The sequence below is a fragment of the Microtus oregoni genome, unplaced genomic scaffold (genome assembly GCF_018167655.1).
Source record: "Microtus oregoni isolate MIOR12 unplaced genomic scaffold, Mior012 000172F_ref0000184, whole genome shotgun sequence".
Classification (NCBI taxonomy): domain Eukaryota; kingdom Metazoa; phylum Chordata; class Mammalia; order Rodentia; family Cricetidae; genus Microtus; species Microtus oregoni.
Genome location: NW_024544828.1, coordinates 292107 through 317400, shown reverse-complemented (window position 1 = coordinate 317400; position 25294 = coordinate 292107). Strand labels below are relative to the sequence as shown.

At 48.2% G+C, this 25294-nt stretch overlaps 1 protein-coding gene across 2 annotated transcripts in view; it reads left to right on the top strand.

The window, feature by feature from the left end:
* The first annotated feature begins 10478 nt into the window (after window positions 1–10478).
* LOC121445290 (actin filament-associated protein 1-like 1) overlaps window positions 10479–25294 on the top strand; it is a 58060-nt gene continuing 43244 nt past the window's right edge. For both annotated transcript variants that reach the window (XM_041647345.1, XM_041647344.1), the window contains exon 1: window positions 10479–10585. In XM_041647345.1, coding sequence (XP_041503279.1) covers window positions 10570–10585 — 16 coding nt within the window. In that variant the 5' untranslated portion in view covers window positions 10479–10569. The remainder of the gene's footprint in view (window positions 10586–25294) is intronic.

Sequence of the window (25294 nt, the reverse complement as noted above, 5' to 3'; positions counted from 1 at the left end):
TTAAAAGTGGCTTGGATAGTAAGAGCAACCCAAAACCCAGGATGCAAGATCTCTGAACTCAGCAGCTCAGCAATGCCATCTAGAGTCTGATTCTTTGCCCCCTCCAATCCCATCATCCTTTCTATCCTGGCATTTATCCTCTGCCAGTGTGTCCCCTAGACACCAAGGATCAGCTGTGATCCTAGGCGTCTCCTCGCACAACCATATTTTAAAGACAGGAAAGAAATTTCCCTCCACATGTCTAATTTAACAAGGAAAACGTTCTCAGAGCTCCTGAGTCGGCTTCTATTGTGCTCTCCTGAGCATATCTATGTGTTTAGCACAGTGGAGGCGAGGACATTTAGGTTTGGCATTTTTAGCCACCACCACAGTGAGGCTCAGGCCCTACTGAATAGAAAGATGAGAAAGGGGATAGCCATGACTCATGAGTGAGGGCTAGAGTTTGGGCCACACCGTGCCATTGAAGAGACTCGATGCACACTGCCAAGGACCCTGAGATGGCCTGCAGCAGTTTCATTTAACCAAGTATTTCATAAACTAACTCTGCATCGACTCTTTAAGAAGCATAGACTTACTGCGCTTCTTCTATTTTAAGCTGCCCACTCTGCTCACATTTTGACATCTCCGAAGACAGGATGCAGGGGTTAGGGAGACGGCTCGGTGGTAAAGAGCAGCTGCTGAGCAATCATGAGGGACCAGAATTTGGGTCCCAGTCCTTGTGTAACAAACTGAGCATCCAAAGCACCTGTGACCAGCCTGGGGAGGAGGGGAGACTGGGGGCATCTCTGGGGCTTGCTGACTTCCAGCCCAGCTAAAAAAAAAAAAAACACAAGTTCTAATTCGAAGAGAGCCTTTGACTTGAAAGAACAGACAGAGAGACATAGAAGGAGACATCTGACATTCTCTTCTGGTTTCCACATGCATACAGAGGTGCACGCACCAGCACACATGTGTGCATACACTCCCCCAGAAACACATAAATGAATGAAGGAATGAATAATCTTGAAAATTTGAAAATGTGGCATGGGTTAGCCTCTTTCCTGACCTCTTATTCTATAATTTTTAGCAAGAATAATTCTGCTGCAGTGAGATAGCTCCACAGGCGAGATGCTGATGACCTGAGCTCAATGCCTGGGACCCGTGTGGTGGAAGGAGAGAACTCACTTCCATAATTCGTCCTCTGACCTCCACGTATGTGCTATGCACACATGCACACACAGAGACACAATATTTTTCGAGACAGATTTTCTCAGTATAACAGCACTGGCTGTCCTAGAATCCTGGAACTCACTGTGTACACCATGCTGGCCCCAACCTCACAAAGATCTAGCCATCTCTGCCTCCCTAGTGCTAGGATTAAAGTTGTGCACACCAATTCCTTTTTTGTTTGTTTGTTTGTTTTGTTTTGTTTTTCGAGACAGGATTTCTCTGTGCAATATTCTTGACTGTCCCTGAACTTGCTTTGTAGACCACGCTGGCCTCAAACTCACTGAGATCCACCTGCCTCTGCCTCCCAAGTGCTGGGATTAAAGATGTGAGCCACCATCATCCGACCCAGTTTCTTTTTAAAAGAAAAAAAAGGAAGGGATATATTTCTACTTTTCTTCCACTTTCCTTCCCTTCCAGACAAGTGGTTCAAATGCACAAAATGATACCAAGAATATCTTTGTTCCTGCCTACATATGCACCCAACAAATGTTTACTTCTGGGGCCTCTGCTGCCAGATAAACAGTATGGGAGACGTGCCTCCTGCATTCCGGTCTAGAAGAGAAACAAGTTCTAAGTAAACAGAAAAAGGTGGGCGGCGATAGTGGCACCCACTGAATCTGAGGCCAGCCTGGATTACAGAGAGTAAACAGAAAAAGATGGTACATGGGAACAACCTCTACAGAGTCAGCAGACAGGGTTCCCCGGGAAAAGAACTCCCTTCAAACACCTAGCGAAAGACGAAATGGGTCAGCAGAGAAAGTGGAAGTAGGAATGTTCTAGGCAAAGGGAAACAGTGCATGCAAGGCATTGGGTGGACAAGAGCTTGTCCTACTGAGGATCTGGTGGGAGTGAGGATGGAGTGGAACAAGGAAAGGAAAAAGTGATATCAGAGGTAGCCTGGAGTCAGCCTTTCCTTTGGGCTGGCTGCCAGCTCACAAATAACCACAGCGAGACCTCTTCTTAGTTATTAAAGCTCAACCTGTAGTTTAGGCTTGTTCCTAATGAGTTCTTATAACTTAGATTAGCCCATTTATCTACATTCTATCACATGGCGTTACCTCTCTTCCATCTGGCACCCCCTACTTCTCCCTGTCATCTCTGTGTCTCGATTACCTCTTCTTACTTCCTCTCTCTGCCCAGAAGTCTCACCTATACCTCCTGCCTAGCTATTGGCTGTTCAGCTCTTTATTAAACTAACCACAACAATTTGTACACACAGTGTACAAATATCTTCCCAACCGTAGCCAGGTAGGCAGGGGCCATAATAGCCAGGTAGGCACGCAGAAGGCCTAGAAGATACCTTCCCATTCCTCCACGTTCTGTACAGATAGTCTGACTTTGCTCTGTGGTTATTAATAACGAGTGTGAGGAAGGATTGATCCAACTGTTCCGATAAAGAGTGTCATCTCCAATCAGGAATGCTGATGAGGAATATAGAACCGCAGACCCTGCCCTGGCCTCTCCTTCGGCATCTGTATTTTAATGTGCTCTCCGAGAGCTGCGCAGCAGTAAAAGTGAGACACTCTGCCCTGAGCCATCTGTCTTTTAAGGACAGACTCAACCTTTTCTTTCGGACATTCCGAGGTTCTTGGAGAAGGGTATTTTCCCATATATATATAACCTCTTTGAATACTGGAGGGCAACATTACATTAACAAGCCAGAACACAGTGTTAGGGGTCTCCAATATCACAGGTTATAATTAAACCCAGCAATAGCCGCACTTTGTAGCTACAAACAGACCAACAGAGTCTTGAGTATGTTCATTGAGAAGGGGAGCCTGATCAGCTGCACCAGGGACACTTGCCCTTAGCAGACTGCAGGCACAGGGATGCGAACATCCGCTATGGAAGGCCACAGAGGAGTTTCACATGGGCTAGAAGTGCCGCTATTCAACACAGCTAGGAAAAATTAATGGGGAAACAAAGCATTGCTAAAAATTAGTAGCAAGTGGGGGGTGAAGCGCTGGCTCAATGGCTAAGAGCATTTGCTGCTTTCGCAGAGGACCCAGGTTCAGTTCTCAGCATCCACGTGATAGCTCACAGGCAGCTATAAGTTAAGTTCCAGGAGATGCAACACCCTCTCTTCTGACCTCCCTGGGCACCAGACACACATGAAGTGCAGAGACATACATGCAGGCAAAATACCTACATACATAAATATTTTAATACTTTTTTAAAAAATTAATAGCAATTGACATCCCAGAGCTACGCCCGCTCCATCAGTGCCCTGTGTGCAATGAGGATCTAAGCATTTCAACACTAAAGGTTTTGACTACACAGTTGCAAACACTCACTTACGTCTACCATTATGAGCTGCTGCCCTGGAGTGGGGCTCTAAATGAGCAAAATGTACAATTCTCGAGAAGCATAGCCTTTTACTAACTCCTCCTGCCGCTAGACCTGAGGGACACAGGCAAAAGACACCAAAGGCCAGCAGAGACAAGTGTGCACATAAGTAAAACTAAAATATGATATGTCATCTAAGTCTGTGACCATTTCCTAGTTGACATGAGCTGTGCCACCTAAACACTACTCTCATCTTCGCCACCGTCTCTAGCAGGCTCAAATCATTGTTTCCCCAGGCTAAGAGTGCCCCCTCTGGACCACTGCTGGAACTGCAGGGAGACAGACTTGATTCTCCAGTTATCAGGCATACTCTGGATTCTCCGGCTATTAGGGAAGCTTGCTAGCCTCCTTTGCAGTAGAGACAGACAGACAGAGAGAGAGAAAGAGAGACAGAGACAGACAGAGAGAGAGACAGACAGACAGAGACAGACAGAGACAGACAGACAGAGAGACAGAGACAGACAGGCAGAGACAGACAGAGACAGAGACAGACAGACAGACAGTTTCTGCACTCTCTTTAGAAGCAGCTCTCCCTACATCAGCCTTATGGTTTAAGCTGTTCAGAGTTCCACCATAAGGAGTTGAATTAGCGTTGGCAGTGTAGTCTCGTGTGCTGGCCATGTAAGGGGTGACCCCAGCAACCTAACAGTGCCTGTATCCGTCCCTGTGAAAGCTCATGGCAGGATGGGAGGACTCACTAGGGAAATGGAAAAGCCGATGTGAAGGACTAGAAGTTTGCTTTTTCGGCCCTGGAAAAGGATTTCTAGAGTCTTATGCAATCTCTGGTTCCCAATGCCACAAGTGATTATAATACACATAAATGAGCCTTCCTCCCACTCCCCAACACACTGGACCACCTGGATCAGAACAAACTCCACGTGACCCAAAGTTTGTCCTTCTGATGAAATATCTTAGCCATTCGTTTGATTTTGGTTTTCTTTTGTTTTGTTTTTTGAGACAGAGTTTCTCTGTGTAACCCTGGCAGTCCTGGAACTTGCTCTGTAGACCAGGCTGGCCTCAAACTCAAAATCCGCCTGCCTCTGCTCCCAATTGCTGGGGGTTAAAGGTGTGCGCCACCACTGCCTGGCTTTGGTTTTGTTGTTTCATATCTGTACAAAATGTCACTCCTCATCAGCCTCGGTGGCAGCAAGCGCTGAAAGCCTGGCAATTCCCCCATCCAGAAGCCCAGGTGCTCCTGCAGGGATCAGGAACCTGGCCGAATTGGTTCCACAGCCAGGGCTTTGACATAAGAAACTTCCTGCAGGGGGCAGCCTGGGTCTATGTAGTCAAGATTTCCTTACTATTTCCATAAGCTTCTGACAACTTCCTCAAAGGAAACCCTCACCGATGACATAATGGCAAGACTTCCAACAGATGAGCTCTGTGCTCTGATCTCATTTGTGTCCCGGCTACTGTTTTATCCTCAGTTTTCAGATGAACCTATTGAGCCTTTGGGAAGCAATGCATCCTGTTTTTCACAGCTGCATGTGGTAAAGTCAGGACTTGAACCCAGGGCCATCTCACCTGACGCCCATACACTTAACCACTGAATAGCTACCTCCCTAAATCGTCAAGTGGCGTTTGAAGAATACTCGCTCTATGTCACGCCTGGCACCAGGCATTCAACAAACATAGACACGTTTAAATCTTCCTGTCACTCTGCTAGGAACCTGTATTAGCCTAGATGAGGAAGGTATAGTTCAGAAGGTTTGACGGTCATGCCCTGGACTGCAAAGACTCTTTCCAAAGGTTAGCTCTTCGCCACTGTGTTCCACACACTGAGCAGAGTGACAGACCAGGGACTGTAACAAAGATGTCATGGAGCCTGGATTCCTGCCCTACTGTTCCCCATTCCGCCCCTAAGGCCTTGTGTAATTTATTAAAAGTCTCTACATGCTCTTGGCCTCCATCTCCCCACATGACAAAGGACAAGATGAGATAGGCTGGTGTCTCAGTTTTCTCTCAGCTCTGGGATTTTCCTAGATCCAGGTTAGTTCATTCTGGACCCCGGAGCACAGTACTTCCCTTGAGCCTTGAGCATCTGAATAAAATAGTCAGCGTCTCAGAAAAGGAGGCTTCTGCTTTAGCATTCTGTCCTGAGTGGACAGGCACTCCAGAAGGGAAGAAGTCCATGGCCAGATACAGCCCACAGGCATGGCTTAGCTGGTTCTTGATATTCCAAAACAGTGGTTTTCAACCTGTGGGTCGCAACCCCTTTGGGGGTCAAATAACCCTTCCACAGGGGTCACCCAAGACCATCAAAAAACACAGATAATTATATTACAATCTATAACAGTAGCAAGATTACAATTATGAAGTAGCAACAAAAATAATCTTACAGTTGGGGGTCACCACAACATGAGGGACTATACTAAAGAGGCACAGCATTAGGAAGGTTGAGAACCACTAATCTAAAACAAGAGAAATTAATGATCAACTTTTTTTCCTAAGACAGAGTCCCCATGTATCCCAGGCTGATCTCAAATTTGTTAAACGGTCAAGAATGACCATGAAATACGGATCCTCCATCTCCTCCTCCTTGATACTATAATTATAGACCACACTCAGTTTGTGTGGCACTGGAGTGCAAACCCAAGGCTTTCAGGCATGCTGGGCACATACTGAACAATATCCCCAGCCTGTGACCAGCGTTCTTACGTCAAAACAGATCATATGGGCTGTTGAGTTGGCTCAGTAGGTAAAGGTGTGTCACCAAGTTACATGACCTGAATCCCATGAGACCCACATGGTGGGAGAAGACAGCCAATTCCCTTAAGCTGTCCTCTGGCCACCACACAGACACACATAAGCTCACATGTGTATGTATACAACTTTTTTTTAATGTTTATGTGAAAAATCTGAGTTTCTGGGTTCTTCTAAAGAATGCCAACCTGGCCACTCCAAGTCTGAGCTGTTAGCCATTCCCCCTCTAAAGGGGAGAGCCCTGCTTTACCTGTGTCCCTAGCAATCCAAACAACCCTTTACCCCTGGGGACTTCAGAGTATGGTCACTCTCGAGGGGCATTGTTCTCTGGCCTTGGGGCAGAACCTAGGGTGGGGCCAGGCTATATGAGGCATTTGGACACGATGACAAAGGGTCCTTCAAACATTTCCTCTGGCCTCACAGCTTCTGCCTTGGTGAGCCTGAGCCCTGAGATCAGCAGGAACCCCCTAGCCAGGCTGCACATAAACCACAAAGCCTGGAGCAGGAATATAAAGGCTCTCGGCAAAGAGGAGTGCTCCCTCACCCTCTTTCCTCCCTGCAGCTGTCACCAGATTGCTCTCTGTGACTGGGGCCCAGGGTGGACCAAAGGCATGTGTCACTTCCCTGGTCCAGTGCTATAATGCCAACATTGTGCTGTGTGGAACAAGAGAGGTTTTCATCCAGCAGCCAGCACCCAGCAGACACTCAAGCAAAAGGCTTGGGGATCACCCTGAACAAAGAACGTGGGAGAGGAAGCTATGTGGCCCCTGGTGCACACAGGAGCCTGGAGAGCCCAGAGCATTTCCACAAGACACCTTGCAATTGCATTTCCTTCCGAAAATAGATACCAATAAGACATTCCCAGAGGGATAACAGGCCTGGACTCAGCATTAGCAATAGTCCGTGACAGCAGGCCTTGCAGGTGCCATGAGTTTACTGAACGACTCTTGTCCTAAATCTTTCTCATTACTTACTAGACACAGAGTGCTGAGCTGGGATCTGTGGATCTCAGAATAAGGCACAGCACTTACCCACACAGTGATCTGGAGCCAAGGATGGGTAAGTAAGCAAGAAATTATAATTGATGACCCAGTGGAAGAACTGAGATTCACACAGCAACAACTCCAACCCCGTATCTGATCCCCCTTGGTCCAGTTTCATATACTTCCTGGAGTTCCCCGAGATTCTACGAGCTCAGCAAAGAAGGTATCTGAATGCTGTAACAAGGAAGTCGAATGCTCCACTGGTGGCAAAGGAGAACGTGATTTTTTTTTTAAAGAGGGAAATAGCATAGTCTGCTTAGGGTCATGAAAAGGTCACTCTGGCAAGTGCAGAGGAAGCTGACCCGGGATGCAAGATGACAGGTTAGAAGGTGACAGTATTTCTCCCCCTGATACAAGAGCCCTTCAGACTCCAAATTTTTCTTTCCCAGGGTTTCCTGTTCTACCTGATAAGCGAAGAGGGAGTCTGGGGACTATCATTTGTTTTCACAAGACCAGGAGCAAAAGGGAGCTGAACGTTTTCTTCCTGGTATTGTTCCCTGGAGCCGAATTCGATATCTTTTTACAAAGCTGGACTTCTCTGGGTGTGGAATTCTCTCGACAAGCACCAGGTGAACCTGGGAAACTCAGCAGCAAGCAAGAAGATATGAGGCAAGTCTTCATAATGTTTGCCAGAGTTACATATGGAGAAACAGAAGAGGGAACTAAATACTAGACATCAACAGTCCCCTTCACATCCTTGTCCTCCTACCTAGCACCTGATACCCCGTGATCTGGCCAATGCAAACCGCATTGCCGACAGTCCTGCCGTGTTCTATCTCTGTGTCTTCACACTCACTGTTTTCTTTGCCGGTCATGCTATCTTCTCGTTACACATTCGGATCAACTGACTCCCGAGAACACGCCTACCTTCTAGTGCTGTCTCCATGATCGGTAAGAAGCCACTGCTTTGTCTTCATGGACTCCAAAGCCCTGGATCTCTCTCGTGTATTTTTTACAGTATAATATGTGTTAAAGTTAACCCCTCTTCTAGTTCATAGATTCCTTGAAGATGGGGCTCACTCCTACTTAACACCTGTCCTCTCAACACCAGCTTACACAGATCCCAATCAATGCTGCCTAAGGGAACTGATAGGCAGAGGGAATCATTTTCTTGTTCCTTCTTAAACAAAAAGTGTAGAAAACCAAGTCATGATTCTTTTGTGTTCATACACGGATATCTTCTTCATGCATCTCATTGGCTCATTCTGACAGCTACCAAGTTGCAGCCCACTTGGCCAGCAGTTCCAGCAGATGAAGTTACAGGCTAAGCTAGAGCCGCTGTACCTCCTACAAACCTCATTAATTCTCAGAGTCGTGCGTAGATTGTGTCCACTCTCATTTTTATGCATTTCCTAGGTCATAGTTCAGTTAATCCTACTACATAGGTCACTTCCATAAAAACACGCAAATTATGAAATCTTTGCTCCAATTATTTGAATAAAAGTTCAAAATCCTTTAAAGTTTTTGAAAATTCTACTTTTTAAAAACAATGTCTACGAAAACCTCCACCTATTTGGCAATGGTAATATTTTATACTGTTGATTGAAAGTTATTTCATCAGAGGACATGGTAGCCTGGCACTGTACCCCCAGCCCCTGGAGCAAGAGGCAAGAGATTAATGACTTGGGGCCAACCTGAGCTTCTTAGGAAGAAACCTGTCTAAAAGAGAAAAAGAAGGGAGGGAGAGAGGGATGAAAGGAGGGAGGGAGGGAGGGAGGGGACAAAAACTTGGAGTGGTGTTCCAAGGTCAAGCGCTTGCCTTGCCTTGAGGAAAGCCCTGGGTTCGATGCCCTGTGCTGCAGCACACTGAAAACTAGTGAGTTGGCCTGGGAACTTCGAATACGCAGATGACTTCCAAGTTCCAGAGTTCAAGCAGTGAACTTAGGATGCTAAATCCACTTGCCATTGTTGGTTAGCTGCTTTAGAACTGAAAATGGCCTTTTCAAATTGGAAAAGCGGGCAGGAACAAAGAGGAGCTTGGAAACTAACAATGGCTCACATTTTCATAGCTATTTATGGCGTATAAACTGGGTCTGTATCATCATTTCATTGCCCTGCCAACAGCGCTGTGAGGTCAGTTTGAGGTCTCTCTGGGCACAGATGGGCAGGCAGGCCTCGCAGATGGGACATAGCACGCAGTACCTGGGTAGAAGAAAAAAAGCTCAGAAGACTTTTTTCTTTAAAAAAAAATCAAGTTCCGTCTGAGCACTCTACACACACATGTACTAAACAAACTACGGGGGTCATTTTGCAAAGACAATGTTAATTTCAACCTGCAGGTAAAACCAACAGAGGAAATATGTCAAGCTGAAGAAAATACAAGATGGCCATTCTTGCTTCGATGTCTTTACAGGAGTGTCTCAAGTACGTCCCATATGCTACAAAGTAGCTGCCCAGTCAAATCAAGGCACAGCTGGGGAAGCGAGTCTGAGCATTGGGCTTGTCTGCAGTCCATCTACCAGAAATAAGAGTTAACACTCTTATACAACTTCACACTACCTCTCTTGGCTGGGCTGTAGCAATTCATTTTCTGCATCCCGTAATTACCTTCAGAGGCATGCACTGTGTTGTATTTTCGGTGTTAAAACTCTTCGCTTCTGCAATATCTATCACGCTGGCTTGATATCTCTTCACATCTTAGTACATTAGGAACTCGGAAAGTTGAAAGTGGGCCCCATCTACCGCCTGTCTTTTTAGTCTTTTTCCTGGGAGATTTTCTTTCGGAAGATCTTTGTTTATTGTTTCTCACTCCTCTCTCGCTCCTTTGTTGTCTTTTTGCCGGCCTGGCTATCTAGGCTGGAAGGGGCTCAGGAAAGAACTTCTGGAAGTGGAGATAAACTTAAAGCCAAAAAGGTGGGCCTAAGCAGTCCTAACGCAGTCCCCACAGACAGCCTGCCAGGAAAGTGAAGTGGCTAGCTTCTCTGACTTTAGCGGAGGGCAAGCAAAACTGAGTGGTCCAGGCAGGTCGGTAACCCGGGCTCGGCACCAAAGTGTGTGGGCAGTGAGGCTGTCCCTACTAGCCCAACAGGAGGGCGGCAGAAAGCAGGGCGTGGCGCTGGCCAGCGCCGGACCGGGACACCGGCGGCGTAGGGGGCGAGGCGTACACGGGTCTATTCCGGGAGCGCGCAGGGCGGGGCGGGGGCGTCCTGCGAGCATCCTGTCTGGGGGAGGGGACGAGCTAGCAGCTGGGGCAGCCCCAAGAGCGCACGCCGCCCGTGCGGCAGCTGCTGCGCCCAGGGCTGGGCTCCCCGGGATCCCCGCCGGCGCCATGGACCGAGGCCGGGGTAAGTGGCACCACGGCGGTGGCCGGGAAGGGAGACCTGGGAGATCCGAGAGTGGAGAGGAGCTGAGATAGTCGGGGAGAAGTGGCGGTGGGTCTTGGCGGGACTGGCACTAGACACTTGGGCACAGGTGCCTCCTGCAGCAGGAGCAATCCCGTGTGTGTCGTGGCCTAGGTCTGAGTCCCCTCATAAGTGGGAAATTGGCGTGTTTAAACACTCTATTTCCTAACTTTATGAAAGACTCTTGAGGTCAGCCAACTACCCCCTCCTCCCCACAAGGAGGGAGAAGGTTGAATACGGGGTACAGGTTATAGTCCTAGAACAGCCACACTTGTGGCTCCTACTGTGTGCCCTAGGAGAAGCCCCAGGACACCGATGTTTTCAGCTGCTTTGGGAGAAGGGCTGCCTGAGCACGCTTCCGCGCGTCTGCCTGTGTTTGGTGGACGTTTTAGAGTCCTGCAGACTACTGCAGCTGGGACTATCCCGGGGCAAAGATAAAGGCTTCCCGGGGCCTTGGGGTGGGTAGAGCACGCGCGTCAATAAAGGTTAGAACACTGCAGCGGGCGTGTGCCTACTTGTGCTGGTGGGGGGGGGGGGGGGGTAGTGTCAAATGCCTGGGTTCAGGCGGCACCTCTGGAATCCAGAGATCACAGGTGTGAAGGCGCTTGGCAAACAGAGTGTTGTGTCTTTACCAGAAGCAGTTTCTATTGTTGTTGCTGTTAATGGAAAATTCCTCTCCCTTCCGACAATCAACTTAACAACCCTCCCCCTTGCTTGCTCTGCTGCGGCCCCAGGGGCAAAAGGGAGGGTTTGGGCTGGGAGGAGCGCTTGAACAGGTGTGTAAGTTCAGAGGGCCTTAGAGGACCCTCCACCCCGTCCTCTTCACCACCCTTCTCCAGCACAAAATCCGCCTTCTCCTTCGGGGTCTCAGGAGAGCAGGCTGAGGCATGATTTGAAGGCAGTTTTCACCTGTTAACTGACTTCTGGTCGAGGGTACACCCACACACCAGGGCAGAAAAGCAGAGTAGGCACTTCCCATTCTTTCTGCTCTCCCCCAACGCTCCAGCCTCACATCTAAAGCCAGGGTCATCCTCAGATGTCACATACAATCCTGCCTGGTTCCCTGTACCAATCAATGGGGCCACTTCAAAATGCCGTCTCCAGACCACTAGCTAAGAGGTGGGACCTCCCTGAGCATTCAAGGACTCTGACCTTTTCTACCTCTTTTTCCCTTCTCCCCGCACAGCTCTTCTCACAGGGTCCTGTTAGTTTTGTAGTATTGGCTTCCTGGATCTTGCTCCCTTGACCGGAAGTGAGTTCCAGAAGCCAGGAAGCAGAGTTTGTGAGACAGTGTCTGGCACATGATAGGAACAGACCAATGTGGTTTATCAAGTGAGATGAAGCATGCATCTTATGCATCTCAAACTAATGCATCAGAACGTCTATTTTTGATTTTTGTTTTTTGTTTTCTGTTGGTTTTTTTTCCCCGAGACAGGGTTTCTCTGTGTATCTCTGACTGTCCTGGAACTCACTCTGTAGACCAGGCTGGCCTTGAACTCACAGAGATCCACCTCCCTCTTCCTCTGCCTCCCCCTGAGTGCTGGGATTAAAGGCGTGCGTCACCCCCACCTGGCCAGAATGTCTATTTTAAAAAGAATCCTGCAAAATTCTCACAACAGCACTGCTCTGTGATCTACTAAAGGCCATGCCGACCCTAGAGTAAAGCGGTGTGTGACCAGAGTGCACACAACCAAGTTATCTCGTTTTCTCCCTTGAGAGACAATTTCTAATACTGTGCTGAAAGCAAACGTGGATTAGAGTCTTGTGAACTCGCGTGCAAAATACGTCTTTAAGATAAAGTATAAGACTTCAGAAATTATGTTAGCCGGCTGTGATGGCTGGCTTTATCAACTTGACACATTCTAGAATGACCTGAGCATCTCAATGAGGGATTGTCTGGATTAGGTTGGCCTATGGGTGTGCCTTGGGGGGAGGGGGACGGAGATTCCCTTGGCTCTGTAAACTGATCTGGGAAGATACAGCCTAACAGTGAGCAGCAGCACCCCCTACATGTGTGATGTGTGGACTGTTTAGAAAGGTGAGCTGGGCACCACAAAGCAAGCCTCCTCCCTCTGTCCGTGCCTGTGGATGTGACTTGCTGCTCTAAATTCCTGCTGCCCTGGCTCCCCTGGCTGTCACCTGGAATAGGGAGACGAAGAAAGTCCCCTCTCCCCTAAATTGCTTTCGCCGTCGTATTTTGCCATAGCGCAACAGGAAGCTAAAGTTAGACATAGCCTTCTTTGTTGTGCCCACCCCCCCCCCCACATATCCTTACGTAAATGCACACACCACCACCACCACCACCACCACATCAAGGAAAGTTTTTAAAAGGCAGGTCTCATTTTAGCCTGTCCCACCACCGCAGGGTAGGGTAATCTTGGGCAGGCTAGGGTCACCTTGGGCAAGAATACCAACCAGTGTTTGCAGCCATGGCAGTTGGAATCACCACTGGCCCTAGGCTCCCTGTTCTGTCTTTCGCCTTGTGTGCTCTCTGAACAGCTCGTGGGTCAGAGGCTTTCCCCTCTCAGGAAAGCTGGCCGTGGCACAGCTCCAAACACCAGGTGTCTTTAATAACGGGAATCTCTTTTCCCACAGCTCTCCGAGCTGGTAGCCCAGGATCAAGGTTAACTTTGGATGAGGCCTTTTCCTGGCTTTCGTCTTCTCTCTGGGTTTTCACACGCCTCTTCTCTTCTTAGATGCACACCAGCTCCCTCAGATTTAATGGCCGTTCTCATGACCTCCTTTGACCTCAGCTACCTGCTAAAGGTCCTGGCTCCAAATGCTATCATATGGGACTTAGGGCTTCAGCATATGAATGGGTAGAAGGTAGGGGTGGACAGGAGATTCAGGTCCATCCAGAACAGCCACTGACATTGATCTGCAGTCACTTTCTGTGTGAAACACAGAACAAGGCTTTAACACAACCTTGATTTTAAGCATACTGCTAACTACCTCCATGGTGGCAAGGGCACAGCCATGCCCTAAAACAAGACTAGATCCCAAATCTTCTATCTCGGTCACCCTGCGCATGCTCTCTGACACAATTATACCGTCAAACCTCCACAGAGAGAATAGGAGCAAACCTGGGAAGCGGGATTTTCTCTTCTCATAGCATAGCGCCTCGGAGAAAGCAAAGCAGAATTCATACAGCCCTGTCATAGACATAGAATCTCCTTTCCCACAGGGTTCCCTGCAGTATGTCTGTCACACAAAGAGAACTGGCCACCGATGAGGTAGCACACAGGTAGGCCTCACGACTCCCACAGGACAAGCTAGTGAACTTTCTGTCCCTGGATGAAGCTAAATGTGGAAAGTGAGACTGCCTTTTCTTGGAGATAGATGTGAACCATATGTATACAGAGCTTAGCGTACAAGGGGCACTCAAGTGCTTGGCGGTATTCAGTCAGCTTACGTCCAGGGGCTCAAGTTCTGAACTCATTCCCCACCGTGTCAGATGAGCCTGCCTGAAGCTTTTTCTGTTGCCAACACAATGGCGTGGGGAACTGTCAAAGGAAGTGGGGGTTGTTCGTGAACAAAACAAACCATGAAGGAGAGACAGGAGCTCGCTTCTCCGGCTAGCATCCCTATAGGAGAGGCAATAGGACTGTCTTGTAGAAGCTTCTCTTAAAAGCTTGCCAAAGGCTGGTGTGGGCTGCGCTTAGAGGTGCATCAATCAAAGAAATGCTCAAAGCTGGAAGCTGGGTGTGGCAAGGGATGGTGGCATCCCAGACTCAGGAAACCGAGGCAGGAAGAGGACTACAGACAGAAACGCAGTAAAGAAATGAAAAAGAGATAAAGCAGTGTTGCCTGAGCACACCGTGAGGCAGAGGTTAAACAGTCCTCAATCAGTATACAGGCAAAGGACTACCGTCACCTTCACCTGATGTTCCAGAGGATTCCAGAAACACCTTCCTGCACACTGTAGAGAGCAGGGCTCCCAGGTTGCATGCAGCAGCATGGCATTTTGGGGATTGATGGACCAGTGTGTGAAGATGGAGTCTGGGGAGAAGAGGGTGTGATGTAGTTCAGGGCAGATGTTTAAAACCAGTGAGCATGTGGGGTGGCCCGGTGGGTGGAGACATTGCCACCAAGCCCGAGTACCTGAGTTTGATCCTCAGAACTCATACGGTGGAAAGAGAAAATTGGCTCACAGGTTGTTCTCTGGCCTTGGCGTGTATGGTGTGGTTTGTGCCCCCTCCAACCGTATGTGCCCCCTCTCTCTCTCTCTCTCTCTCTCTCTCTCACACACACACACACACACACACACACACACACACACACACAGTGAAAGGTAAAGAGAGAAAGAAAGAGTACAAAGCAGACCTGAACCTCTCTCTGGTTTCCCACTCTACGCCGCCATGTTGTAGTACCCTCCCCCCCCCAGCCGCTACCACCACCAGGCCTTTGTTATCCTGCTCCATTCCTGCTAACAGCTCACTTCCTCCTGCTGCTGCTGGTTTTACTCCTTCCAGCTTTGAGTACTCCATGCCTTCCCTTCCTCACTCCTGTCGCCCCTAGTCACTGTGCAAACATTTCTTCCCCAGGGAAGTGTTTCCCAGTCTTCCCAGCTGCCTCTGCTCGCCACTGCTCAGAGCGCCGTGTGCTGCTGGTGGTCATTTCCACAGCTGCAGTTAATGTAGCATGGCATGCACTGTTGGTAGGAGCTCTTTGAGGACAGGCATTTCCTAGCTTGTTCACAGCCTCTTCCTCAGCTCCTCCCGCCATGTTCGGCACTTAGGAAATGTCTATCAAGATGGTGAAGAAATGAAAGGGAGCGGATCCAGTTCTGAGTAGACCCTGGATGCGGTCATTTTCCACACCAGGATTTGCCGTTTCGGTGATCTTGATTTGAAGGACAGAAGTATGGGCTTTATCACGACACATTGCTTCCTTTGTGCCGTCAGATCCCAGATCCTGTTGACTGTTATTAGGAAATGTTATTGGGTGGCTGCTTCTCCTATATCCTGTTCCCCCTACAGGGTCTTCCTGTTTCTACTGTGGACTTCTCCAACGTGCCTCAAGAACTACTCCCTGTGTGTCTAAAGCTGTGTTTCCCTAATCTACCTGGGCTCCAAACCATGCCCACGTGGAGCTCAGAGAAAGCGCACTCCAGAGATCCCATCAAGGGTTCTGGGATGCAATCTGGGGAATCTGCATTTTGCAAAGCCCTTGGGTAAACTTGTTCTCACTAGTGAATACCACAGCTCCCATACACTGCTCTGCCATGACCTTTGGCCCTACTCATACACCCTTCCAGGGTTTCCTGTTGCCTGCCCTAGGTAACTAAGGGCTATTCAAAGGACTTTCCCACCTTTCAACCAAGTGGAGCGCTGTGGTCTGAACCTGTCACTCAGTGTAGACGCCGACAAGCTACAAAGTTCTCTTGCTTTTAATTCTTAACTCACTAAGCAGGGCATGGTGGCACATACCTTTAATCCCAGCAGAGGCGAGTGGGTCTTTGTGAGTTGGAGCCAGCCTGATCTACATAGATCTCTAGGCCAACCAGAGCTACATAGTGAGATCCTATCTCAAAAAAACTAAAAGTAAATGCATAAATAGCCATGCAGGCTTTTTTTTTTAATCATATCCCAGAATCTATCTAATTCCTTCTAACCCTTCTAGCCCTGCATTTTTTTTTTCAACTTTGAGAGGCATTTGACATCTCCCCAGTGGTGTTCACTTCAGCCTGGCCTTGTGGATGCTAAGCATTTATGGAAAACTTTTGGTCAAAGTGCCAGGGGTCATCATGTATACTGTCACTTCACGACAGTGTATGGGCTGGGGAGGGGAATGCCCTGGGAAAGAAGCAGCCATGTGATAGGAGAATCATCAGACTGAGAACTGGTGCTGGAGTTCCTTTTCAGATACCGGTTCATCCTTGAGTTTCTCTTCTGGGGCTCGTCCCAGCCATGGCAGTAGCCCTAGGAAGTGGACAGCACAGCCATTACAGCCATTCTCCTTCCATAGGTGAAGAGCCAGAAGTTCAGCACCTTCCTGAAAGAGACCAGGCCAGCATCGCCTGCCTGTGGGGTCTTCTGACACATCCCCATCTTAGTTCCCCTAAGACTTTCAGTTACCAGTCCTTCTCAGGAGGCTGGGCTTTTAGGAGATTCTAGTTCTCGCTGGCACGTGTCTTCCATTTCCAGGCGAATCCTGGAAACGTGTAGGAGTGTTTTCTGCATTATGTCTTCGGGGTCCAACCGATGCCAAATGCTGAGTGTTTATAGTCACACCCAACTCATGTTGACACTCACCATGACCCCAGTCCATGTAGTCATTTGTACTTCTTTTGAGGACTGTGGTTCACTAGCTAATTTATTAACTGTACTATTGGTTCTTTTGCTGTTTAATTTTAGGATTCTGAATAGTTTCTCTGGTATTAACCCCAGCCAGATGTGCAGCTGGCACAGTGGTCTCTGGGCTCTGTTGAATATTTGCTTTGCAGTATGAACACTTTTCTTCTCATACTGTCCCATTTGTCTTTAACATTGTTTTGTTGTTGTTGTTGTTTTGTATGAATGTTGGGGGCAGGGTAGTGCTCACTAGGTAAAGACCACAAGGTAGGGATGGGACAGGTACTGAGAGAAGAATCTCTGAACCATCCTGTGGGACACCCTCCATCAGTGAAGGGGTACAGACAGGCAGCCCTGTGAGTTGAGGTGGTAAGTCTTCCCCCTCCCAACCATCCCACTATAGCTGGTGTTTAGCATTAAAGAGGCCTTAGGAGGCTGATCCAGGAGGGCCCCAGGCTGGCTTAGCCTTCCATGTAAAATTCCATTCCGGAATGCCAGTGACGCCGGTCATGGGGGATAGAGGGGCAGCGCTGACCAGGCATGGTCCTTCTCCCTGGCACAGCTGTCAGGCCATGGTGGGGGCAGAATGTGGCACCACATTGCGGTCATTCCAGCTGGGGGAATTCACCAGCAGTCTGCTGCCCAGGAGGCAGGCCAGGGGGCTTTTTATAGCCCGCTAAGAACCTGGAGGAAAACTGATCTGTGAGAGAGCAGCGGAGCACTTGTCTTGTCCCAGCACCTCCTCTCATTCGCGTAGTTCCCAGAGGCCCACAGTCCTTGTTAGGCAGGAGAGGCGGCTCAGTGAGCATTGTGAGTTAAGGAAGCTGGTGCACTATTGGAGATGGAAGACGGGGACACAGCCGCTGGCTCTTTGGGTCACCTTCTTGGGCTTCAGTTTCTTCACCTGACAGATTACTGCGCACTGACTAGCAGAGTACAGTGGTCAGCAGACTCAACCCACGGGCCCAATAACAGGTTTATTAGTGCTGTTGGCAAAGGACTGTGCCCAGTCCTTATGTGTGTGTTGTTGATGAGCTGGTACAAGGCCACGGCTGAGTACTTAAAACAGACCCTATGCATCCTGCAAAGCCTAAAACACATGAACCATCTAGGCCAGCGGTTCTCAACCTGTAGGTCACGATCCCTTAGGGGGTCTAATGACCCTTTTGCAGGGGTCGCTTATCAGATATCCTACGTATCAGATATTTACATTACAATTCATAACAGTAGCAAAATTACAGTTATAAAGTAACAACAAAAATAATTTTCTGGTTGGGATCACTACAGCATGAGGAGAACTATATTAAAAGATCTCAGCGTTAGGAAGGTTGAGAAGCACTGGTCTAGGCCTTCCCAGAGGTGTTTGCCCACTCTTGGTAGGGTGTAGAGAGAGTGCGGAGCCTGCTGGGAACACTGAGAAATGAAGCACAGGCTGTAAACAGTGCAAGAAATGGGAACGGCCATTTCCCTCTGCTTTCCAGATTATGTTTAGCCTCAGAATTATTTTTCAAACAAAATGTTAAGCGATAGAGAGTTACACTGGGTGAAGTGGGAGTACTGAGCACAGAAACCTCCCTCTGTCTTACTCCCAACACAGCACACACACACACACACCAGTGAAAGCCAAGCAAACCCCATGGGTTTTGCCAAAAGAACACATGGAAACCATGTGCCCTCCCTCGGTTTTACAGTGGGGACCTGAGGTTCAAGGGCAGGAGCTTTCCTAAGGTCTGTGACAGAGCCCCCAGGTGGCATTACACAGACCCATCTCTTCTGGGGACAGGCCTGTCCCTTAGCTGTGCAGAGCCTGCCGTTGGTGTCCACGGTGCACGGCAGCCAGGGCCAGCCCCGCTAATTTAGAGTCCCCAGGGGTCAGATCTGAGGCTCTGCTGCACACTTTGTGGGAATCTGCCTGTGCATTACATCACCGCGGCCGAGTCAGGTTTGAAACCTATTTTCTGAGGGACCCAGAACCAAAAGAAAAAATTACAATTTTTTTTTATTATTTCATTGGTACAAAGAGTTTTTCTTTAAAAACCTCAAAGTGTATGTTACAATTGACATGTTAATTTATTCATTTTTTTCCCTTTTCTGAAAAAGCTGTTATTCAGTAGATAAAAAACATCTTCAAATCGGTGGCATCTTAGGAGGGAGAAATTATGATAATTTATACAAAAGCTTTCTTTTGAAGATGGAATCAGATTCATTCATTTGTAGAATAAATATTTACCCTTCCTGCCCATTCTTGGTAGAGGGTGTGCTAAGGGCAGATCCTGCTGATATGAATCCAAGGAAGACTTTTTTTTTTAGCTACACTTGAACCAAGAAAACCAATCTCCTGGGACCGTGCCAGGAAACCAGAGAGACTAATGGCTTTTCCTTGCCTCTAGCTAGCAACCAGGTGTGGCTCTGAAGGGCTATAGGGAGCAAGCTCAAAAGTGAGACCTGAAATCATATCTGGTTGGTGCCCATCAAAGAGAAAGTGTAAAGGACCAGAGGGACAGTGTCAAGGGACACTTTGTAGCCAAGACCCTCAGAAACACCGCAGATGGTATTTCAGGTGGGGGAAGAGGTAGAGAGGAGAGAGAGAGAGAGAGAGAGAGAGAGAGAGAGAGAGAGAGAGAGAGACCCAGAAGGTGCTGAGGAGCAGGCAAAACCACATGCCTGCAGCCCAGAACATCAGCAAGAAGCAAGCAGAGCCTTGAGGGCCTCCACAGAGCCCCCCCCACACACACACACACAGTCTCTGGTCTCCAACAGGGTGTGCCCTATTCTCGGAGGCTCTGCTGCTTGTGATGTGCCTAATTATAGACACAGATAAGACCAGAGTCAAGGGCCTTGGCTGCCTGCTAGTGTCTAGTTACCCCTTTCCGATCCTGTCTGTACCTGTTTTCATTTAATCCTCTGTTTCTTCCACGGAAGCCATCAGGCTCCAGGCAGGCATGGGAAGGTGCTCTGTGCACAGAAAGCATTGCAGTTCAGTTCTTCAAAGTGAGGCTTGGAATGCAAGTTTGTATCTGATTTTCTTCCATAATAAGCAAGAGAGGAACTGGAGTTCTCCCTGGCACCCTCAAGGCTCTTGCTCATGTACACCCTTTATTGGCACTGGAGGGAGACAGCAGGATTGGAGATGCTCTGGGAACTGGGTGAGAGGCCATCTTGTTATAATCTGGCCAAGAATCTGGCTACATTCTGCCTGTATCCTGAGAACTGGAGTCAGGCTAAATTCCAAAGTAAAGGTTAATTTATTTGTTGAAGGAAATATCAAGACGGGAGCATTCAGGCTGTAGTGTGGTTACTCTTAACTACTCTTCTTCAGGTCCATAAAGAGAGAAAACGAAAACAGAGCAGAGGCATCAAAGAACTGTGCAGTTTGGCAAGAAAAATAATTGAGTTTAGGATTGTAGACCATGCTGAGGAGCTGCTGAATAGTTAGAGGTTCTAATTACCATTCTCCTTCCCCAACTCCTCCCAGATCCTTCCCACTTCCCTACCCACCCAAGTCTACACCCTTTCTCTCTCACTAGAATACAAAACAGGCATCAATGTAATAATAATAAATAAAAACAGAGAAAAAGAGTAAAAGAAAAATCACAAGAAACCCCCATGCAGGTGGTAAGTTAATATACATATTTTCACATACAGAAACAAAATTGGAAACCATAATATATAAGCAAACAATCTTAAGGTAAAAATAAAATGATAAATAACAAATAAATAAACACCTAGACAAAACATTATGAGATTTAAAGAAAAAAAAACTCTCCAAAAATACCATTGAGTTTGTTTTGTATTAACAATTGGGCCTGCTCTTAAGTGTGGTTTGTATATCTAGTGAGACTCCATTAGAGAAAATTAATTTTCTGTCTCCATCCATCACCAGATGAAGGTTCTATGATGATATGCAAGATATTCGTCAGTATTGCTCTAGGATAGGGTCATTTCAGGTTCCCCATCCTCAGCTGCCCAAGGAACTAACTGGGGACCTCGGCTTGGGCATCTGGGAGCCACTCTAGGTTCAAGTCTCTTGCCAACCCTAAGGTGGCTCCCTTAACTAAGAACCGTGCTTCTGTGCTCCCCCATCCAACCTTCCTTCATCCCAATCCTCCCCCTTCCCCGAGCTCCCCCCATTCTCTCCCTCTCTCCCCTCTCTCCCCATCTCCCCTTAGCCCCATCCCACCCCACCCCCAAGATCTCAATTTTCTCCCTGGCAATTTTGTCTACTTCCCATAGCCAAGAGGACAACTATATGCTTTTCCTTTGGTTCACCTTCTTACTTAGCTTCTTTGGGATGACCAATTGTAGACTCCGTGACCCTTGTTTATGGCTAGAAACCAATTATGAGTAATTTTTCTTTTGAGAGCAGTTACCAACGTGGGGCAGCTTCTGGGTTAGGGATGGGGGTTGTGCTACTTAACCTCTCTCTCTGGGACCCCATCTGGCTTAGACCTGTGTTGTTCTGTGCACGCTGCCACATCTGGGAGTTCATATGTGCAGCAATCCTGTTGTGTCTTGAAAACCTTGTTTCCCAGGTGTCGTCTGTCCGCACTGACCCTACAATCTTTCTGTTTCCTCTGCCTCCTCTTCCTCAGGGTTTCCTGAGTCCTAAGGGGAGGGATCTGGTGGAGACAGCTCATTAGAGTATTCCAAGGTCTCTCACTCTCTGACACTGCCCAGTTGTGGGTCTCTGTATTCGTGCCCATCTACCACAGGAGGAATCTTCTTGAGATGGGGTATCTTGTTGGCCCAGGACTTGCCAAGTATTAGGGTGGTGGCCAGTGAACCCCAGGAACCCGCCTGTCTCTGCTTCCCCAGAGTTGGAGTTACAAGCTTTTGTTTGAGCTCCTTTTTAATATCTGAGACACCTCCCAGTGTTGTTTGCTTATGATGTGTCCTTTTACCAACCTATGCCCCATCTGTCACTGCCTAGAAGCTATGTGACCTCAAGTAAGGTATTTAACATTTGTGTGTTCTTTTCCTCATCTCTAAAATGGAAATGATCATACTGGTACTATGTGGATCCAGAGCACTGCACGCAAACCAGATCACCCCTCATTACTGCCTAAAGCCTCCCCCGCTTTCCTGTTGGGTCCTGTTCATCCTCTAAAAACCAACATTTCATAGAATTTGATCCCTGGAAACCATGATGGAAGGAGAGAACTGACACCTGAAAGTTGTCCTCTGACCTCAGCTCGTGTGTCATGGTATGTCTATGTCCATACTCTCACACACCCATCATAAACACACATACATGCACACACATGTGTACATGCACCCATGAACGCATACACACACATGCACACGCTCACACACCCATCATATATACATATATACACATGCATTCATACATGCACACACACATGCATCATGCACACACATGTACTCATGCACGCACACACACATGCGTACACTAACATAACCATCATATATACATACACACATGCACTCATACATGTGCACACACTCACACATGCACTCATGCATGCATACACACACATGCACACACTCACACACACATGTGCTCATACATGCACACACTCAACACACATCATACACACACACATGCACTCATGCACGCATACACACACATTCACTCATATACCATCATACACACACTTGCAAAACACACACACATGCACGCATACATGCACACCCATCATGCATATACACACGTATTTATATTGGATGGCCCAGGGTGGTGACTTTGATCTAGAAACTCTTTTGCCTTAGTCTCCCTACTTCTGGGATCCTGGACCTGTGCCACCACGCCATCCTGTGAGAGTTGTTTTAAAGGCATGTATTGCCTTCCTGGACAGGTCAGGCCACTCTGCTCACAGTTGCAGAACAGAGTTATCCCATGTCCTTCTCCACTAAGTGTGAGCCCATGAGGACAGCATCCGTGCTTCACTTAGTGTGTGTCCCATTGGTACCGCAGTTGCACCTGGAGAGGGGCCAGCAGATCCTTTTAGAACATTCTACAAGGATGGACAGACTCCTGGGCTGGTGGGGAGCCTTGAGCTGAGTGCTCCTTAGGTAGAGGAGCAGTGCTGAGACCACAACATTAGGTTCACTGTGTAGAAGAAATTCCAGCACAATGAATTGTGGATACACTGTGGACTGCGGTGAGAAGCACCCACAATCAAATGGGTTTTCTTTCCTTTCCCCACCCATTGAGGCAGCTGACATTCCTCAGCCAGCGTCTGTTTGCCCACTGTAGGACAGAGATCACTCAGAAGGGAACATAGGTAGGAACAGTGACCAGACTGGGGCAGGCACCCATGAAGCAGCTGGAAAACCTTGTTCCTATTGATAATGGTGCTGAGTTAGTGATCACAGCTGGTAAGACAGATAGTCCAGGTAGGCTGTGATGCTCAGGGTGAGCACAGAAGGACCCTTTGGACTGTTTGCCAGATTGGGGATCTGTTTCCTTGCTTCTCTTTCCCTTGCTAGCAGAAACCTTCTGATGTGTCTTGGGTTGTTATGAAGTTGGCCCTGGGCCAGGGAAGTCCCAAGACTTCCCTCTAGGAGACCTCAGGGGAGGGTACAAAAAGAAAAAAGAGGGAAAAAAAAACAGGCCATGGAATTATATGCCTGCGTGTCCAATGATCACAGGCACTTAGAACCTCACTTAACCATTAGACTTGGAGTTCTGCCCCTTTCTCTGCTCCTGAAATGGGAGTTTTCTAGGCTCTACTCTTCGCAGCAAGGGGACTTTATTTTAGGCACCTGCTCCATCTGAAGTGTTTACCCAGTCCTAATTAAGCCACTTCTGACCAATCGCTCTTCTTCCTCTCCTACATGAGCTCCTTCTGGCTTTTTAACAACTGACAAACATTACATCACACCCCAACCCCTTCCAGCCCTCCAGGGCTCAGAACACCATCTTTCTTTTGGGACACAGAATTAAGAGTTGTTGTTTCCCTTTGGGATCTCATGAGTCGGGCTTCTGCTGGCCTCATCTCTCTCCACATTTTGTCTTCCATACACCCGCTAGAATGACCCGTTAAGCTCTGTTTACAGCATCCTAGGGCTTCTCCAGCTCCCAGCTCTTCCATATTCCTCTGGCAAACCAAAAGTCAACAAACCACACAGTTAGGTTTATCACAAAGTAGTAATTCCTCTCCCGGTACTAGTTTTATGAATTACTTTCTTATTACTGGGACCGAATATCTGACGAGAAGACACCTAATTTGGCGTACAATTTGAGGTGGCTTTAGCTCATAATAAGGCTCAGCGTGGTTAGCATGAGGATGCTGTGCAGTGCTCTCCTGGATGCTCACAGAAGTCTTATTATTTCCATTCTGCACATGAGAAAACAGACATGGAGAAGTTAAATACCTTGCCTGAAGCCACAGACAAGGAGGTGGCCACTGGAGCAGCGGTCACGGGCAGACAGCACTGGGAGGTGGTCTCGGATACTAAAGGAAGGTTGAACGAAAGCTGGACAGAAAGCATGACTGTGAAACGGATGGTGACGTCGGTCTGCAGAGAGGAAGTAGAGTGAAAACTCAAGGCCGACTCCCTGGTGATATATCCTCCATAAAGCCTTTATATCGTAAGGTTCTGTAGCTTTCCAAGACATCAGTCTCTGAGCCACAGCACAGAACAAAGCTATGTGTATGACTGCTTCCCACTCGTGCAGCCTGAGTTTGCACACTGTGGCTTCCCACTGGTGCAGCCTGGCCTGTGCTCATAGCTACTTGCCAATAGTGCAGCCTAAGGCAGCTGTTGATCCTTTTCTGCTTGCTTTCTCGCACTGAGGTTTCTGGGTGTCGACCCTCCACCTCTGCCTGAGCTTCCGCACGGGCCACTACTGAGCCTTGCCTCCTGAATCTTTACGGAGTCTTCCTCATGGTGAGAACCATTGTTGGCCACCACATATTTACAGTTCATGCAAAAACCTCAGTTCCCACGGTGCTTGCATGCTAAAGCGAGGCGGTAAGACTTTAGTCTCACACAATAGGCAGGCAGTTATGATCACCCACCCTGCTGTCGAGAAAACTGAGGCTCAAACACATGAAGCAGCTTGGCCAAGGCCATGTAGTCAGTGAGGAGGTGGCCGAGATTTGAGCTGCTGGATTCTGGCTCCAGTGCCTGTGTTTTCTCCACTGTACCAAAACACAGCACACCGTGGGCAGCCAGAAAGATCTCACCCTGGCACCTGTGGCCTCCAGCGAATTCTGTAAGCTCACTGGATCTCAGCAAAACTGAATTCCTACCATACAGTGATGCTACAGAGAGGGAGCAAGCACAGGGTAAGGCACAGAGATGCAGAACAGCGTGTACCTGTCAAGAGGGAGGAACACAAGGACAGGCAGCAACCTGCACACATCTCTCTGCAACCTAATAATGATAAAGT